Source organism: Schistocerca serialis, chromosome 11 (genome assembly GCF_023864345.2).
Source record: "Schistocerca serialis cubense isolate TAMUIC-IGC-003099 chromosome 11, iqSchSeri2.2, whole genome shotgun sequence".
Lineage (NCBI taxonomy): Eukaryota > Metazoa > Arthropoda > Insecta > Orthoptera > Acrididae > Schistocerca > Schistocerca serialis.
The window spans coordinates 70,000,607-70,020,741 of NC_064648.1; the positions used below are offsets into that span (position 1 = coordinate 70,000,607).

The 20,135-nt window shown below is 38.4% G+C and overlaps 2 protein-coding genes across 2 annotated transcripts in view; both read left to right on the forward strand.

Annotated features, from left to right (window-relative positions):
* LOC126426981 (uncharacterized) overlaps positions 1-20,135 on the forward strand; it is a 635,564-nt gene that overhangs the window by 343,891 nt on the left and 271,538 nt on the right. The window lies entirely within an intron of this gene.
* LOC126426983 (uncharacterized) lies at positions 12,580-13,359 on the forward strand. Its single transcript, XM_050089141.1, has 2 exons — positions 12,580-12,879; positions 12,978-13,359. The coding sequence occupies exons 1-2, from the start codon at positions 12,606-12,608 to the stop codon at positions 13,112-13,114; spliced, it is 411 nt and encodes a 136-aa protein (XP_049945098.1). The 5' UTR covers positions 12,580-12,605; the 3' UTR covers positions 13,115-13,359.

A 20,135-nucleotide genomic window follows, 5' to 3' on the forward strand; every position in this document is an offset into this window, starting at 1 on the left:
GTTGGGTATGTGTGTTGGTTCCCGTACGGTACGTGCTATGTTCTTTTTAGATCAGCACAGACTAAGGCATGCTGATAATATAATCAAGACATTAGTGAAAAAAGCAAGACAGGTGCAGAGGGGTGCCAAAAGAAGACTTGAAGATGATTATGAAGACTGTGAAGGGGGTATTAGCTACGGATCAGGAATGTTTTAATCTTCTTTCTCCGTTTCCCGTAAGTTTACTTTTTACTTCATCTAGGAACATTATCTCAGGTACTGGTCAACCTAGAAGTCTGAAATTTTTATGACGTAGTGACATAGGTCCCTATTACATACTGAAACAACGATTTTTTAATTACTTGATTTACAAAAGACTTAGGGGTGATAGTCTAGTAAAAAGCGATGGAAAAAATTTACTTAAAAAAAATGTACAATATCTCTGTAAGAAAATACTTTGACAATAAACTGTTGTTTCAGTATTGTTGTAACATATGAATGCACATACAGTAAAATTTTTACCTCTCTGTCTCCAGAAGTTTGTGAGAAAATGTTCCCTATAGTAGGCATACATTAACATTGCGGGGATAAGTGATTCCGTATCCCCTTAAGATGAAAATAGCTAATCATGACTCTGCCATGGAGAAGTTACTGTATCAATTACTAGGATCTAAATTCCTTATGCTATATAAAAAGAACAACATCAAAATTAGTGGCAATGACATTATGAGGAAGCAGGTAATAATTAGGTTTATCTATGTGATAGATGATTGGGAAATAAATAAAGTTGGGTGGATTATTTTATTCATACCATGCACACTGCCATGGGAATTTACTGAAACTCTTGTAAATTCCACAGGATAGTAGTTTTCCTCCTTTCTTAATTGTCAAATTACTCTGATAACCGAAGCTATTTTCCAGTTTAGAAAAATTAGAACAAGAAAATTACAAATAGATTTATGATTTTATAAACATACTGAAAGGTACAAATAATAATATTATTTTATGGGTGGTGACGACTTTAATTACGAATAACTTTTTAGTTAATGACTTTTCACAAATAATAAAATGTTTACTGAAAGAGTGAAATGAGGGCCTTCAAATAATTTATGTCACTCTGGGAATAAACAATTGTTACCTCACAGTATGTTTCTGACCATATGGCTTCTGAATAAAGTAAATTACAGATTTATCTTAAAAGAACATGTACAGTGAAAAATTAACGATACCATTGCCATTAGCAGAACTCAAATAAACTGATGAATAATTAACTTTACTGAAACATCACCTAAACAAGAATTTGGTGCTTTATGTAAATGTGCTGCACCTTGTAACAGCATAGTATAAAAAAGAAATAAAAACATTATCTGAGGAGCAGAGTTTAGCAAATTGAATTATTCCAACTTCCTAAATTTCAAGTTCCTCATCTGTGCAGTAGAAGCATGTCTTCTGCTGAATCCACCTCAAATAAGTGAGTATAAGGTTCTCAGATCACAAATGGCTCATGTTAATCAGTGTTCATGAAGTTACTGTTGATTGCTTTAGCTCTGCAGATAAGCTAGCTGGATTCCAAAAACATATGAAACTTAGCGAGATCTTTAACCCAGTACACAGCTGCAAGTCTCTGAGAGGAACATGGTATTATAAGAAATAAAATGCTATAAAATAGTAATAGAGCACTTGCGTAAAACGTACACAGATCTACAAAAGCAAACTTAGTAGCAGTGCCATACAAGGGCAGTCAAAATAATATGAAACATCTGAAAAAAAGTAAGTAAACTAGTCATTAATACAGAAGCAATGGCCATAGTTGTTAACACATTTCTTCCACTGTAAGGCTAGGTAGTCAATGTCTTTGTGGAAAAATGTTTGCAGTTGCCTCCAGAAACATTATTCTATTCAGGCATGCACTTCATTATCTGAATCAAAAGGTCAGCTATGAATGTCTTTCTTCAGGGGTTTAAAATATGGAAATCACATGAGGAGAGACTGTGACTTTATGGAGAATATGTAAGGGTCTGCCAGCGAAATTTCTGCAGTGTACACCTTGGCAGGTGTTTCGTTGGCAGGTTGCTTCAACTATGCTGCATAGTTTTGTCTGAGAAACCTTCACGCAGCCTCCATACAGTCTCAATCTCTCCTCGTGTTATTTCCATATTTTTGAAGCCCTGAAGAAAGAAATTCTTGGCCATCCATTTGCTTCACACCATAAGGCGCACACATGGGTACAATCATGGTTCCGTAGGCAACCCCAAAAATTTCTCTGTGAAGGGATTGACCATCTTGTCTCACAGTGGCATAAATGTATTCATAACCATGGTGATTACTTTTTAAATAATACACAGTTAACTTACTTCTTCCATTAGTCTTGTTTTCATTTGACTGCCCGTTATACATGGGGCTTTCATGTCGTGTACTCTTTCTGAAATTTTTTTATTAATGTAACCGAATATATTATGACAAAAGATGAATGTGACAGGGTTCAGATACCATACAGAGCCAATCAAAAAATATTTTGATTTCATTGATTACTTTGAAATAATTTTTAAATTCTGTTATACTGGTCTATGATAAATCTATACTAGCAGATCCCTCTACCTCCCTGTTCCTCCAACACACAGAAATTCATGAGATCAATTTCTTTTATTAGTCTCTTTGAGTGGTTGTGGTGAGCAAGGACATAACTGACAAAAGACATATAAAACAGGTCATTATAACAAATCCATAATGGAGATGCTGAGTCACAGATAAGTACAACAAAAAGACTGTCAAACAGCCCTTCATCAGAATCAAACACGACACACGCGCGCACACACACACACACACACACACACACACACACACACACACACACGTGTGTGTGTGTGTGTGTGTGTGTGTGTGTGTGTGTGTGTGTGTGTGTGTGTGTGTAAACATACTTCACACACAAACACACACATACATGGCCACAGTCTCAGCCAGACTGCAAGCAGCAGTGCATGATGCTCAAACTCTTGCCTTGGCAGCCACAGACTGTGTCCATGTGTGTGTGTGTGTGTGTGTGTGTGTGTGTGTGTGTGTGTGTGTGTGTGTGTTGTGTTTGTGTGTGTGCTGTCTGATTCTAATGAAGACCTGATTGGCCAAAAGCTTTGTTTGACAGTCTTTTTGTTATCCCTATCTGCGAATCAGCATCTCCACTATGTGGTGAGTGGCAATTATCATCTTCATGATATTATCAAACATGAATCTTCCTGAAACTTCCTGGCAGATTAAAACTGTGTGCCTGACCGAGACTCGAACTCGGGACCTTTGCCTTTCGGGGGCAAGTGCTCTAGTTCTGCATGGTTCGCAGGAGAGCTTCTGTAAGGTTTGGAAGGTAGGAGACAAGAAACTGGCAGAAGTAAAGCTGTGAGTACCAGGCGTGAGTCGTGCTTTGGTAGCTCAGTTGGTAGAGCACTTGCCCGTGAAAGGCAAAGGTCTCGACTTCGAGTCTCGGTCGGGCACACAGTTTTAATCTGCCAGGAAGATTCATATCAGCGCACACTCCGCTGCAGAGTGAAAATCTCATTCATGAATCTTCCTTTTTTATTGCTGTGAGATGACAAAGCAATTCAGGTAAAGTTACTGGTGTCACTATTGCAAAGAAAACAATTGCTTTTGTTGTTATAACCAGTGCTTGATTTGTGATGGTATACCATACCAATACCTCAGATCAAAAAAAGTATTGAAATAATTTTTTAAGACATTAATTTAAAAAAATGCTCTCTGGTAGGTCACAGTACTGGTACCTCTATTTTTTAATTTTTATTTTTTACAAATCAAACACTGATCATAATTGTTGCTACTTCTGCTTGTTTTATTTCTTCAAGATCACATCAAATACAAAAGGTCAAACCAAACTGATCATATCTAGAAGGAACAGTTGTAAATAAGTGTTCATTTTCATAGCCCATTATATACTCTCACAGATTGATCAATCTGAAGTCACAAGCAGAGGAGAAGTGATGTGTGAAAAGAATCAAGGAAAAAGAACTGAACACATGACAAATAAGAAGCTGTGTATCATTAGCTGAATGTGTTATAATTGTCTCATTATACCTTATTCTAAACATAACAATATCATGAAAAAGGGAGTTGCTACTCACCATATAACAGAGATGCAGATAGGCACAACAAAAAGACTGCCACAAATATTCAGCCAAATATAGCTTCCATATCAAAAAGTCCCTTCCACACAGCCTAGCCACTCATGGTAGTTGTATCCTTATTGGTCCCTCTCAAAGCATGCTGAGGGTCTCACTGAAGCCTTCACAAACTGTAATTATCCTCCCAACCTTGCACAAAAACAAATCTCCTGAGCCTTAGTTTTCCAGTCTCCCACCACCTCCCAAAGTCCCACCATCCAGCCACAGAGGAGCATTCCCCTCATAATTCAGCACCACCCAGGACTGGAGCAACTGAATTACATCCTCCACCGGGTTTCGACCACCTCTTCTTGTGTCCTGAAATGAGAAATGTTCTGCCCACTATCCTTCCCACCATTCCGAAAGTGGTATTCTGCTGTTCACAGAACCTACACAGTATATTCATCCATCTCTACACAACCTCTTACCTCATGGATCATACCCCTGTAATAGACCTAGATATAAGACCTGTCCTATACATCCTCCCACCACCACTTAAATCAGTCAGGTCACAAACATCAGCTATCCCATCAATGGCAGGGCTACCTGTGAAGCCAGTCATGTGATCTACAAGCTTAGCTGCATTCTATGTGGGAATGATGACCAATAAGCAGTTTGTCTGCGTGAATTGTCACCAACAAACTGTGGCCAAGAAACAAGCACACTGCCAAACATGACATCTTTCATTTCAATGACTACTTCACAGCCTGTGTCATATAGACCTTTCCCACCAAAACCAGCTTTTCTGAATTGTGCAGGTGGAAAATTTCCCTGTAATATATCTACATTCCCATAACTCTCCTAGCCTTAAAGTTAGTCAGTCATTGTCCTCTCCCATCCAACCCCTTCTCTGTTCCCATTCCAGCACTACACAGCCCTCATTCCTCCATCGCACAGTCTTTTAACTTCTCTCCTTTCCCGCTATCCCTCCCCCACCCTCCTCCCTCTATGCTGCCATCCATCTAACCTCCCAATTACACATAGCTGCCCTACCCTCTATCCACCTCATCCCTGTGCACTCCCCAACAGCATGTCACTGTCCACCACCCCTACCTTACTATCCATACCCCTCCCCACCCCAGCCTTCTCCTTACCCCACCCAGTCACCACTCCTATCATGCACTGGTGCTGCTCCTCACAGTGTGGCCTCAGTTGCTTGAGACATCAGTCATGTGTGTTATTTGCATTTGCATGAGTGTGTATGTGTGTATTTGTCGTCTAATCCTGATGAATGCCTTACTGGCAAAAAGCTTTTTGTTGTGCCTATTTGCAACTCAGCATCTCCACTATATGGTGAGTAGCAACTCTGCTTTTCACAATATTATTACATTCCACATCTGCCCCCAGTAGCTGAATGGTCAGCACGACAGAATGGCAGTCTTCTGGGTCCTGGTTCTATTCCCGGCTGGTCGGAGATTTTCTCTGCTCAGGGACTGATGTTGTGGTGTCCCAATCTTCATCATTTTCTTCCCATCGACGCGAAGGTCGCCGAAGTGGCGTCAACTCGAAAGACCTGCACCAATGAACAGTCTACCTGACAGGAGGCCCTAGCCACATGATTTCATTTCATTACATTCTATCCTGGATTTTCCATTTCTTGATTATTCTAAACAGATGCACAGTGAGTCTTTGATGAGTTTTCCAGGACAGATGAATATTCAGTATTTCTTCATCCCATTCATGTTTCGATTGCTTGATATTAACATCTGATGACAAACCCAAAACTAAATGGAATATTTTCTCACAATAAGAGAGAAATGCAGGTTCAAGTCACTATTTAGCAGAAATTTTCATGTGATTCTTCAGTTTCTCCTAGTGTATTTCTTGCTTGAACAGTCCATGGGTGTATTTGAGTCCATAGTGTCCAACAAGCACAATATTTCGCCGATCAGACATGTCAGCAGCCACGGGGGATTAGCCGAGCGGTCTAAGGTGCTGCAGTCATGGACTGTGTGGCTGGTCCCGGCAGAGGTTCAAGTCCTCCCTCGGGCATGGGTGTGTGTGTTTGTCCTTAGGGTAATTTAGGTTAAGTAGTGTGTAAGTTTAGGGACTGATGACCTTAGCAGTTAAGTCCAATAAGATTTCACACACATTTGAACATTTTGAACATGTCGGCATCGTCGTGTGCTGAGCTCATGAGGGCAGGCAGCCATCTTAAATCCCTCCCCTCACAAGGCGTTCTCTCCATGGTCCCCGCCTGCGCATCAGTGGTTGGTGAGACACTGGCGTTGGCGTCTGTGGTGGTGTCGGTGTAATTGCCACGTCCGCCCTAGTCGCCTGTTTGTTTCCTTTGCTGAGTGTGTTTTTAATTAGAGTCAATGCTGGTTCCCATGCCCTGCTGTGGTTGTAGCCACAATCTCAGTTGATGAGTCTCTGCCTGGTATGAATTTCGATAGCCTCTCTAACGACACTGTCCCAGTATTCAGATGTCTGTGCCAAGACCCTGGTATGTTGGTAGTCCATTTTGTGATTTTTGGACGAACAGAGTCATGTGACCGCCGACTTGTTGGGGTACCCAAGTCAAGTGTGCCTCTGATGTTCTCAGCAATGATCTTCCATGGTGCACACTGTATGTCCAATGTAAGTCTTCCCACATTGACATGGAATCTGGTATACGCCGGCCTTCCGCAAACCGAGATCGTCTTTGACGCTTCCCAATAATGCTTGCATTTTATTTGGTGGGAAAAAGACAGTTCCTACATGGTGTTTCCTCAATATTCATCCTATTTTCCCCGATAGTGCACCATTATACAGTATATAGGCAGTGGCTATCTCTTTCTCTGTTACTTCTTCCGTCTCCACATGCTGTACTGTAGAGGAGGGCTGGAGAGCGCATCTGATCTGCCATTCCGAGTACCGGTTTTTCCAGAATACAGTTTTGAGGTGTTCCAGTCCTTGGGGCAGACTCTCTGCATCAGAGATGGTGCGCGCCCTGTGCACCAGTGTTTTTAGCACCCCATTCCTCTGCACAGGGTGGTGGCAGCTATCCGCAAATACAGTTTGGTGTGCGTTTTCTTCCTGTGCACCCCATGGCCCAGGGTGCCATCTGGATGGCAGCAATGTGCTCACTATAATGACTGACTTTTAGGCACCACACAACTTTCTCTGGAGCAGTAGGACACGGAAAGGGGAGAGCCAACTGTTGCCCTGTCCACCACCCCCACTGATGAACTTCTCGCTGATGCTGACAAAGACAACAATAAAAATAATCTGAACATATGTTTTGCTGCATTTTCATTGTGTGTGCAGCTGTTGTTCACTCTAAGTATATGGAATGTTGTATACAACCAACAACCCTGTGATATCAGTTGTTTGTCAGCGAGTAAGTTATTATAATAAAAATTCAGATCAAAACATAGTAATCATTTGTCACTCAATCTTCCAAAGGCTCATGAAAGTGTTCAACAACAGCCACAAAGGTTTTCTGTTATTTTCCTACTAATATATTCTGACAGGAACCAACACAATTTTAAAACTTTAAGATCTATCCCTTATATATGTGGGACAATGTGAGTGTGATGAATAAAGGTTTTCATAAATTACTGCAACTGGCCACCTTTTGCATTATTTTTCAATCTTTATTTACCACGACTTGTTTTGTATCACCATCATCAGATGGTACATACTTATTGCATGTTTGCAGCATTGTTGGAGTTAGGCAGCTGTGGCCAGGTGTGAACTGCACATACATCTCACCACATTCAATGTGCACATGTTTTGTTCTCCCATCTTGCTATAACTACAGGATCCACCAATGTAAAATACACCATTTTGATAGAAGCGGACCAATGATCCTTGGAACATAGTATTATTTTTAAGTGTTAAAAACACACACAAACCATATCTGAAAAGCAAAATGAGTCTATATAAAGGGATCTCTGCTGTAACTATTATAAAAGTAAAGTGGCATAACTGAAGGTCATGACTTGAATCACGTGTTTTAAGTAGTAATGTCATCGATGTGGTGTACACATCCATTTCAGAAATGTACAATATGGTGACCACGAAGTCATTACACCAGCAAGCAAACATGAATAACATGTGATATTTAACACCAGCAACAGAATGAAACTGAAAAGGCTCTTGAATGAAGAAGAGGGTTTCTGGTGGGGACAAATGAAATATATGACAGTAAGAACAATGATATCACTACAAAACAAATATTCACCCAAAAATCAAGTGCACAAAATCCTTAAAATTTAACACAAATGAATTGCAAAAACGAAAACTATGTGTGGTCTATAGATCTCAAATGAAGCCCACAATACCAATAACCCATACACAGCTCAGAAACTTAACACCACAATTTTCACCTGACCTATGTATTTCCAAAGAAGCCCTCCATACCAGGAAAAAACATACAACTCTAAAACATTGTGTTGTGAATTTTACTTCAACCGTATAGCTCAAACAAAGCCCTAGATACTGTGAACTGGCACACAACTTCAAAACTCGATGACACAAATTTCACTTGACCAAAATGGCAGCAAAATATGAAACCCACTGTACAAAAAACCACATCTCAAATTCTAAAATCCATTATCCACACTTTCACTTACTCTGTCTAAAACGAAGTCCACAATACAACAAATGAAACCATGCTCACATGACTAACTCCAGAAATGATTTCTTACAACGATGGTACATCAATAGCCATGATACCTACCAAACACAATCCAACACAATTATGACACTCTAACAAGGAACACTTGAAAATTATGGAAAGTTGCATCATCACTAATTTCCAAATACATCACCAGTTTCAATATACACAAACAACTATAGTCAAGAAACTCATACCATATACAGAATATAAAACAAAAAACACAGAAGTACTTAACCGCCCCCCCGAAACACACACACACACACACACACACACACACACACACACACACACACACACACACACACAGAGAGAGAGAGAGAGAGAGAGAGAGAGAGAGAGAGAGAAAAGAAGTAAAAATCCAAAACTGTTCACCATCAGTCCAACTAACTGTAGGAACTCTAACACAACCATCATATAGTCACCCATTGCAACATGCAATCACCTACTCATAAATATCTGTATCTTATACACAAATGAAGAACAAAGAAAAATTTAACTCTGAATCCATCAGCCATACTATGCAAATCCAAAGTAACTCATCAGAATGCCAGCACAAATTCTTCCAATACCTATCTGAAACAATCAGTTCATGTCAAACAACTCACCAACAAACATCCAGCATGAGATAGCGGCACCAAATACTACATCACACCATCTACAAACACAGACAGACTCAAAAACATCCACCCTCACCATGACATTACACACCACATTACAGTTGTGACATGCATCTCTGCAGATGGGTGTAGTTTCAGCATCTGATCTTGTGCAAATAACCTTATGTTAGCCTCAGGCAGTAAATAGTGATGAGACAATGACCGCCAAATAGCAATAAAAGAGGAATTAATTATCTAGAATAAAGTTTAATTACTGTTGGAATATTTGTTCAGAGTGTTCGCCTTCTTGGTACAACCTAAAAATGTCAGTACTGCCTGCTTTGCACTTAGAAGTCCTTCTCCCTGTACTGGCCGACAAACAGGACAGACAGCATACTTTTATTCAGTCTGTCCTATAGCATTTTCTTTTTAGGCAGCACACTTAAGATCTAAAATTTTCCATTCTAACACCGAAATTCTTATGCTTACATCCTAAACCCAAGCTCAAATAAACCCAGTACAACACTTTACACTAAGCACATAAACATAGACTACCAGGGTGACTATCAAACACAACAAGGTGACATCTACAAACACAACCAACCAATAAACTCTGCGCCGTAATGATGTTACAAACAACACCCTTACGTCACGCGGCAAGGAGGCGGGTGGAATCGGACACTTCCATAATCCCACCACCTCAACTGACGATAAAGAGAAACCTGACATCTAAAACTGTAAAACAATCCTATGGCACAGAAGCAGCAATTTCAACTCTCGATATATCAGTGCCAGATTCATATAAATCGTCAACACAGACCTGCTTTGACAATTAAGAAGTTAAATTAAGTCTAGTTATTTGTGTCTAGAAAAAGCTTGTGGAGTATCAGAATGTGCAGATTGCTAGATTCTGTGCAAAGCTATTACAGGACAAGAAAAGTGCCTCTCATTGTAAGTACAGACAGCAACAGAAACTGTATCAGAAGGATCAGGTGAAGGACAAACAAATTTTTAAAACTATAGGGTCCCAGTATTTAAAAAAAGAGTTGCCCTTGACTTGTTGTTAAGCCAAATTAGCATGACATAAGCTGTTTTATCTTTCCATCACTTCCATGTGGAAGGGATACAAAGTAAATGTGGGATAAGAGACAATATGTTCCACCTTTTACTGCAGAAGGTACAGCATTTCTGCGATACTGATAAGCTAGCGCAAATGTCACTGGACGAAAAGTCTCTAATGTCAGATTTAAAGTATCACAGACTTCTGACAGTGTTACTGACCTTGAGGGCTTGGGGTTTACACTCGCAGTATATTTCTCCAATTACTTGGCAGTTGCTTGTCCCACTTAGAATAATATAAAGATGAAGGTCGTATACTTGTGGCAACAGGCAACAATGACTGAAACACAGTACGCCTACGGAACGACAAATGGGGCGTCAATCCCTTTTGCATGTAGAGTTGTCTGTGCTTCTTAATGTGTGAATCTATCCACATGGTACCGGTATTGGTCCAAAGAGCTGCAACAGAGAATTTTGAGCAGGAGAGAGATTTAACTCTAGAAAGGGAGTGTGAAAGGTTTCTTTCAGTTTTGGATAAGCAAACTGAAATATGTGGACAAAGAGATAGGTGGTGAATTAGTAATTATAGAGTTAGAAACTAAGTTGCCTCAGAAAGTTAGAGAATTGTTTGTACTTGCCCCTAGGGGTAATATTAGTGATTTTTTGAATTGTGTTGATAAAATGGAGAGGGTGAAGCCCTCAGTGGAAGATTGTAGGAGGAATTTTGTAGATAATAATCAATCAGGGAGAGTGTTTCAGGTAAATAGGATGAACAGAACTAATTCTAGTAGAAATTTGAGGAATAGAAATGGAGGAGAAGATGGAAATTCTGGATCAAACCACTTAAACTAGGTAATGCTACAGTTTCAGACCACACTAGAACAGGTAGTCATGAAGAGCCACATGTATATAAATGTGGTGTAATCACAGTTAAGGGTAATGTAAATGATAGTAGTAAGACAAGAGTAAATTCTAATTCTAGTGAGATGTTGAATGATGGTGCATGTAGCTATGTTTATCATGTAAAAGGAGAGGAGGAAGTTACTATAATAAAACTAAGTGATGAAACAGAGTGTGTTGCTGTTGGTGAGGATGTCCAAAGTACCTAAATGGATGGTAAATTTTTAAGAGAACACGAGAAATTCAGGTGTTTTGCTTTGTGGTCCAATAATGGAAACAAGGGTCAACTAATTAGCCAAGTATTTGAGGAGAACGAAAGTGACAGTACGTCTGGTTCTGACAGTAGCTGTAATGATGATAGCAGTGACAAATCCAGCAGTGATGGGGATGAGGTATTTGAATTTATAATTATGGCAATGTGTTAAGTAAAAAAGAATAAAGGAGGATAATATTAGGCTTAATGAAGAGTTGGAGTTTGAGAGTGGTAATGAGGATGAGGCCCATGCTATGTCATTTTACTGTGTCTGATAATTGTTTTGGTAAGCAGGATGATAGTTTTTCTAGGGAAAGGATTAATGAGAATTTCTTGTACACGTGGTAAGTTAAAAGGAAGTGTGGCACACTGTAATAACAGCAAGTGTATAAAGTATACATGTAAAGTATTTACTGGACAGTGGTAGTGACTTGAATGGCATTTCACAGGCATTTTTTGAATCTATTAAGAACACAGAGGTTATAGTGGTGATGCATGTTTCTGAAATAAAAATTATTAAAGCAACTGGTAAGCTGTCAAAGAGTGTGAAATGATAGGTACCATTAACTGGAATTGGCAGGACAGCTGTAGGAGTGCAAGTTGTCGGTGATTCAAAATCTCAACATTGATGTAATATTTGGGACTAATTGCTTGTACAAATGGTGCATAAATATTGATTTTGCTAGTGGTAAGTTTAATTTTAAGTGCATTGGAAGTAGGTATGAAGTATCATTTTTGGAAGAGATGGGCAAGTGTGTGCAATCTGAATTAGATTTGCCATTAGGAGTTTTGACCACTGGGCAGGTCTCTGAGGAAGAGGAGGAGGAGAGAGTAAGGTTGGAAATAATAAAGGGAGTTGAGGATATTGGAGATGTTGCAGATAATCAAAGGGAGGAATTAAAAGCACCAGTAAGGCATTTTCAGACAGCCCATGTTTGGTAAAAGATTTTGAGTGCAAATTAAAATTTAAGGATCATGAACCATTTTTCAGAAAAAAATATATTATTCCATTTTCAGAAAAGGAAGCGGAGAGAAAAGAAATCCAAAAGATGGTCTCATGGGGGATTATTAAAAGGTCAACCAGCTGGTATAATAACCCACATGTGGTTGTAAAGGAGAAGAATGGTGGAGTCAGGTTGGTTCTGGATGCCAACAAGTTACATGAAATCATTGTAGGGGCGAGTGATACACCAGCTAACATAGACGACATTTTGCAAAAGTTCCATGAGTGTAAGTTTCAGACTTCTTTTGATTTGACTTGTGGCTATTGGAATATCAGTTTGGCCAAGGAATCTAGGCCATGTACAGCATTTTTACATGAAGGTAAGTGTTGTACTGAGGGCTATGTATAGATGAAGTACAAAACTAAAATTAAGTAAATCTGAATTTGTAAAGAAGGAAATTTCATTTTTGGGTCACAGGATTAACAAGGAAGGTATACATCCTGATGCAGAAAAGTTTGCTGCCATTGCAGATTTCCCACACCCCAAGAACAAGAAGGATCTTAAAGCTACATATGGCTTGTTTGGCTTCTACCGAAAGTTCACATCAGATGTGATTTAACTATACTTGCCTTGGTGTTTTGTTGAAACAGAATGTGGTGTGGGATTGGACAGAGGAGTCAGAAGATGCATCTCAGAGTTTGAAAAAGGAATTAGTAAATAATAAGATGCTAGGACCTCCAAATTTTTCACTGACTTTCTGTATGCAAGTTTTTGTGGTTTGGGGATAGAAATTTTCCAATTGAGATGGGGGCTGAACACAAAACCATTGCTTTTGTTAGTAGAACATTACGACCACATGGAAAAAAACTATTCCATTTCAGAGTTAGAGGCTTTGGCAATTAAATTTGGATTTCAAAAATTTGAGTACTATTTACTTAGACATAAGACCATAGCGTATACAGATCATAAGGCTTTGAATTACCTTCAGAAGTGCAGGCAGAAACACACCAGGTTAACTAGGTGGGCTTTGTATTTCCACCAATTTGATTTGGAGGTAAGGTATGTAAAACAATATTGTGCCTGATGTGTTATCTAGGTTGCCAACAGGGAAGAAGGATACTGACAGTAGTGAGAACCATCAAGAACAAGTAAGGTTGCTTTATTTGCAGAGAGTGAAGGACAAGAAACTTAGGAAAATTTGCAAGCAAATGAGAAGGTAGCAGAATGAGGGTACAAATTTAAGGTTGGTTAAACAGTATTACTACATTCCAAAGGTGAAACAGTACTATACTATACACAAAGGGTTGTTTTTTAGGAGGAAAAATTTGAATGATCAGGACTGGAAGTTAAGCTTTCCTGACCAACATGTTGATAAATTTATTGACTACTTGCATGAGAGTTCTGAACATTATGGGATCAGGAAAATAGTAGCTAAGATACAGGAGACAGTAACACTTAACAACTTGTGGAGAAGGGTTAAGGAGAGACTAGAAAGATGTGATAAATGTCAGAGAGTAAAGACAACTGGTGTGACATCAAAAGGCTTAATGCAGTCTGACCTTCCTAGTGAACCCATAGAGGTTCAAGATTCAAGATTCAAGATTCTTTATTAGCCATTGATCATGCAAGATGAAATAGGCTTCGTCAGTACATAAAATAATATTAATATTCCAGACACTATATATAAGGCATAGATATAATTAGCATATGAGTAACTTACAAATAACATAAACCTTAAGCAGGTGACTACAATGCTTAATACATATTCTTGTTTCAGATACATACAAAGGTACCAAAAATGAGTTACATTGTAGTAGCAAACACAGTAGTTACGTAACACATCATAACACTGGCAAATAAAGTAGTTACCTAACACAGTTGAAATACAAAGGTATTAGATATGAAATATTTTGTAACAGTATATATAGTAGTTAATTAAGTTAATTATGCAATTACAGGTTTATCTCTGTGCTACTCAGATCATAATATTCTTGCATAGAATAAAATGGATTGTCAGATAACCAATTGTACAAATTTTGTTTAAGAATTTTTGTGGGCATGTCCCGAGCAGATTGCGGTAGTTTGTTGAATATTTTTAAGGTATTCACTTTGTGTGAGTTACTACTTTTTGTTAGTCTGTGTCTTGGTATATCATAATCTGCCTTCCTTCTAGTGTTGTAGTTATGAATTTCTTCCCTGACAACACCTTCCATACCATTGTTTTTAATGTGTAACACACAGATATAAATATACAAGTTTACAATGGTCAACAGTCTTAGCCTTATAAAGAGAGGACGACAGTGCTCCGTGGGACCGACTTTACACATTATGCGCAGCATTCTTTTCTGCATCAACAAAATTTTGTTACTGTGAGAGCTGTGCCCCCATATGAGAAGGCCATATGTAATATGTGACTGGAAGAGTCCACAGTACATTGTTCTCAGAAAGTTCATGCTAATCATGTCCCTAAGTTTCCAAAGGAGATAGGAGACTCTTGAAAGCTTTTTGCAAACCTGATTTACGTGTTCTTCCCAATTAAGTTTGGAATCAATATGCATTCCTAATAGTTTTACAGTTTTGTTTTCTATGGTTTTGGGTAACCCTAAGAGAAGCTGTTGTGTTTTCTCAGAGTTACACAGTAATTTATTGGATGTGAACCAGTGGATGGCTGATTTGAGTGATTCCTGTGTGTTATTGTCCAAAGCTGAGATGTTCTGATGTGAGGTGAGTAGGGTTGTGTCATCTGCATAGCATATGGTAGTACTATTTATGTGATGAGGTAGGTCATTGATGGCTATGATGAAGAAGAAGGGTTCCAGAACCGAGCCCTGTGGTACACCAGTACTAACTGCTGCTACAGGGGAGTAATTATTTTTAACTGAGACAAACTGTCTTCTATTATGAAGATATGACTCTATTACTGCTAATGCTGGGTTACATACACCATAAAATTCTAGTTTTGCAACCAGGGTGCCAAAGGGAATGCAGTCAAAAGCTTTGCTCAGATCACACAAGACAAGTGACACCATATTCCGGTCTTCAAAGGCTGTTAATGTCTGGTCAACAATTTCCAGGATGGCCGCAGTGGTATTTCTGCCCTGTCGGAATCTGAACTGACTATTGCTCAAAAGGTTGTGTGTCTCAAAATAGCTACTTAATTGAGTGTACATAAGTGACTCAAATACTTTAGAAAATATTGGCACAATTGAGATTGGGCGATAACTTTTAGGAAGATGTTTGTCACCCTTTTTAAACACTGGAATAACTTTGGAAATTTTGAGGGACTCGGGAAACACTCCTGACTGTAAACATTTATTAAATATGAATGCCAATGGTTTAGCGATCGAGTCTACAGTTTTTTTTACTATGTAATTGGAGAGCCAGTAGCAGTCCATACTTTTAGAATTTGAAAATTTTGTGACTGTTCTTTTAATCTGAGCAGGTGTGATACTATACCAGTTAAAGACATGATCTACTGGTGGAAGGGCATTAAGTAAATCGCTTGCAGATGTATCTGTTTTTTCTATCTTACTTTCAATTTCTTTAATTGAGCTAATGAAGTAGTCATTTAGTTCCCTTGGAGTGAGCTGAGTTTCATGTGTGTGACGTGTGGGATTTTCTTGTGCTACAATCTGCCATGCTGCCTTGCACTTGTTTGTTGCACCTTCTATGTACCCTTCATAAGCAGCCTTTTTTGTCTGTATCAGCTTAAGTTTGTAGAATTTTTTACATTTTTGGTATGCTGCATAAAAGGTGCCCTCCTGCTCTGATCTTTGTTTACATGCATTTTTATATGCTGTGTATAGTACGAGCATGTTTTTTCTTATATGGACCAGTTCGTCTGTGTACCATTCCAGCTTTTTATTTTTATATGTTCCAGAAGAGTTGGTTTTAGTTAGTGGTGAGCATGAATACCATAATTCTGTATAATTTTTAAGGAAGTTTTCAAAGGTAGTTTCAACATCAGACTTCTCAGATGAACACTTATAGACAAAGTCCCAACTTGCATCCTCTAGTATACGAATAAATGACATAATGTATTCTTCTTTATGTCTTCTTACCCATGTCATATTGTGCACACTAGTGGAATTTGGTTGCTTACTAAAGAGATTGAGAAGCAATGGGTCGTGGTCTGCAAAGCACCCATTTGCAAGGCTAACAGTGTAGCTGCCACGGGGAAAATTCACAATAATATTGTCTATGCATGAATTTTTACGTGTTGGACACTGGATGGTACAGTACAGATTAAGGGACCTTAATAAATTAAGAAAAGTTCTTGAGGGCTCATTACTTGTGTTTACCATTTCTATATTAAGATCACCACATATGGCAATCTTTGTTTTATGCATTAGTATTTTTCTAACCAGTAGTTCAAATCTTTCAAAAAATGTATCAGTGTTGCCATTGGGAGATCTGTATAGGCTTACAATTATTAGATTTTCATCAGTCATTTTTATACAACTAAATTTTGCATCTAACTCTGTACAGTAAGATGATACATCTATTTTTGTAAAGTTGAAATTATCTCTGATAAAGATCCCAGCCCCACCATTTCGCCTCTGCTTTCTGCACATTATGTCTGCAGTGACGTATCCTTGAGGTACAAACATATCTACCTCATTTGCAACTAACCAATGCTCACATACACATATTACATCAACATTCTTAATCTTACAGAAATGTTCCAATTCTAACATCTTATTTCTAATACAACAAATATTAACTTGAAGTAATGTCAGCATATTATCTCCCTTTTTGTTTATCTGGATACAGTTTGACTTTGAATCACAGTTTATATTTTTTACATTACCTACGAGTGGTGTGCTTGTCAGATTGTTGATCCCCATGTCTGTTATGGTGTGCTGTTGCTGATCTGGGGCCAACAAAAATCCTGACTTCTCGCAGGTGGTTGCCTCTTGTGAATTGGTCGGCTGTTGCTGGCTTCATTGTATACAAAATCCTGGTCCTTTAGGTGTTTCTTTCTTCTCTCTCCTCTCCCATATCTTGGCTGCAGGATCTCTGAAGGTGGTGCTTCTTCTTCAGCTGGTGGTGTCACAACTTCTTCTTCTGGAGGTGACAACACTGGTTCTTCTGCTGGTAATAACACTGATTTTTCCTTTATAGGGCAAAGTGGTGACTCTTCCTTTTCTTCCTTCACTGGCAGTGTTATGGGTGGATGTATCTGTTCTTGTGGTTTGTCAATTTTTTCTAATATTTCTTTGCACAGAATTGTTTTACCAAAATTGTTTCTGTGCAACCCATGCTTTGTAAAATGATCTCTCTGAGAGCTTGTTGCATCAATAAATGTTACATTGGCGAAACTGCTACAGATCTTTCTAAATTTTCTATTTGTTCGAATAATTTCTTTATTTACGCATGAAGCTTCCATCAAGTTGTGTCTTTGTGGAATGCTTACAACATATACATCTGAATGTGTAATTTTCCCTAAGGTTTCACGTAGAGCCCTTGTTGCATTGACACTTTCGTTTCTATAAACGTCGTTACCTCCTCCAATAATGACACATTTCGAACCTTTTGTTACTGATGTTTCACAGTTTTTTAGCACTTCTCGTAGAGGAGCCCCAGGCTTGGTGGTTCCACTTACTTTTCGTTTATTTTGCATAGTGGCCATTTTACCTGCTAAGCCTCTTCCGTGGCTAGCTGAAAAAATGTAAACATCGCCCTTACTCTCACTTCGTGAACCATTTTGCGAAAATTTTGTGTTTTCTTCACTCTTCAGAGTATGCTCTAGAGACGTGTATTCATTTCTCTTATGTCCCTGGTTGTTCGTCTCTTCATACGTGTCTAGCAGCTCATGTTTATTCCTTGTTTTTAGTTCGAAACGATTTCCACTTTGTTTCACACGCCTGTTTATTTTAGGCCTAAGAAAAGGCTCGTTTTCCACTTTTTGTTTTTGTTTGAGATCACTAATCACTGTTTCCAAATTATGTATATACTCTTTAGCGTACAATAAATCCTGTTCTAATGTGGAAACAACGTTTTCTTCTCGCACAGTATCTTGTTTTGATAAGCACATCGATCGCAAACAACAGCCAATTACACCACAGTCACATTTTGCGCTTACCGCGGCAGAACTCGAGATGCATTTTGAATGAATCCATTTTTGACTCGCTGAACATAGTCTGAAACCATTAAAAAGTCTTTCACTGCATAAGATGCACTTTATATCGGCAGTATACATGTTTTTCACGGAGCCACTTACTAAAACTTCTATACGAGCCGCCATCTTGCCTGACTTCTTTGTATATAGCAGTTGACCTTCTAGGAGCATTGCCTCCATCTACAGGAGGTTGTAAGTATATTTTCATTGTTTTGGACACATTCTCAAAATATGTAAAACTGTATCGAATTAAGAAGGCAAATACTAATACTGTAATGGAGAAGTTGACATCTGATTACTTTTGCAATGTAGGGGTACCAAAATCAATTTTGTCTGACAATGGCCCACAATTTATTTCAGAGAGGTTTGAACACTGTATGGCAGTACACAAGATAAAACAAAGATTTCTACCTATTTTCCACACGGTAACAAGAGTGAAAGGGTTATGAAGGAAATTAATAGACTGTGCAGGACTTACTGTAGTAAGAAACACACTGCTTGGGCAGTCAAATTCGACATTTTGAAAATATTATCCACATTTTATGGAACAAATCAACAGGATGTGCCACATATGAACTTATGTTCAATGAGAAACCCAGCAACATCATGAGAGCATCAGGTAAGACAAAAAGATCAAATTGACTAACGAGATGATGAAAAAGAAAGCAGCAGGAAGGAAGAGAAGGAATGACAAAGGAGTGAAACCAGCAAGTTTCAGAATATGCAACCTTGTCCTCATGAAAACCAAAGAAAAATATAGCAAAGTAAATGAGAAGATTAAGAAGTTTTCACATGTGTATCATGGTCCTTTCAGAGTGGTACGCATTGCCCATGACAACTCTTATGAATTGGCTTACTCAAAGACTAACAGGATTTTTTGATTAAAGAATATTATTGATCTGAAACACTATGTATTGCCAATTAGATGTTTGAGTATTGACCCACAACAGTTTAAACCGTTTCTGAGCTTGGGTAGTATCGATTTTGTTAGGAGAATGGAGTGTGCATTGAGACAAAAGTAAGACCTACAAACAAGTAGAGGGTTCGACACTCTGTGTTGCATTCATTATGTGGTGATAGTGCTTACCCCAACCTTTTGTCTAATTTTTCGTTTCCTGAGGCAGGAAAACTCTTCTCCTATGATATATGTAGTTGATAAGTGAATCAGAAACATTCTATCTTTGACTTTCATGTGATTTTGTACAGAAGGATACTTTAGTATAGGAATATTTTGGAAAAGGTTTCTCCAGTGTTATCTTTGTATATATTATGGTGTGTTAGTGATAAGTAATGGAATCATAAGAGCAAGGAAGAAAGGGATTCTGGTGTTACAAAATATGTTGAATGTAAATTGGTATCACGGTTAAAGAATTTCTGTCAAAGAGGTAAGATAAACAGAAAATGAAAGGTTAATATAGGAATATTTTGGAAAAGGTATCTCCAGTGTTATCTTTGTATATATTAGGTCATGTTAGTGATAAGTAATGGAATCATAAGAGGATGGAAGAAAAGGA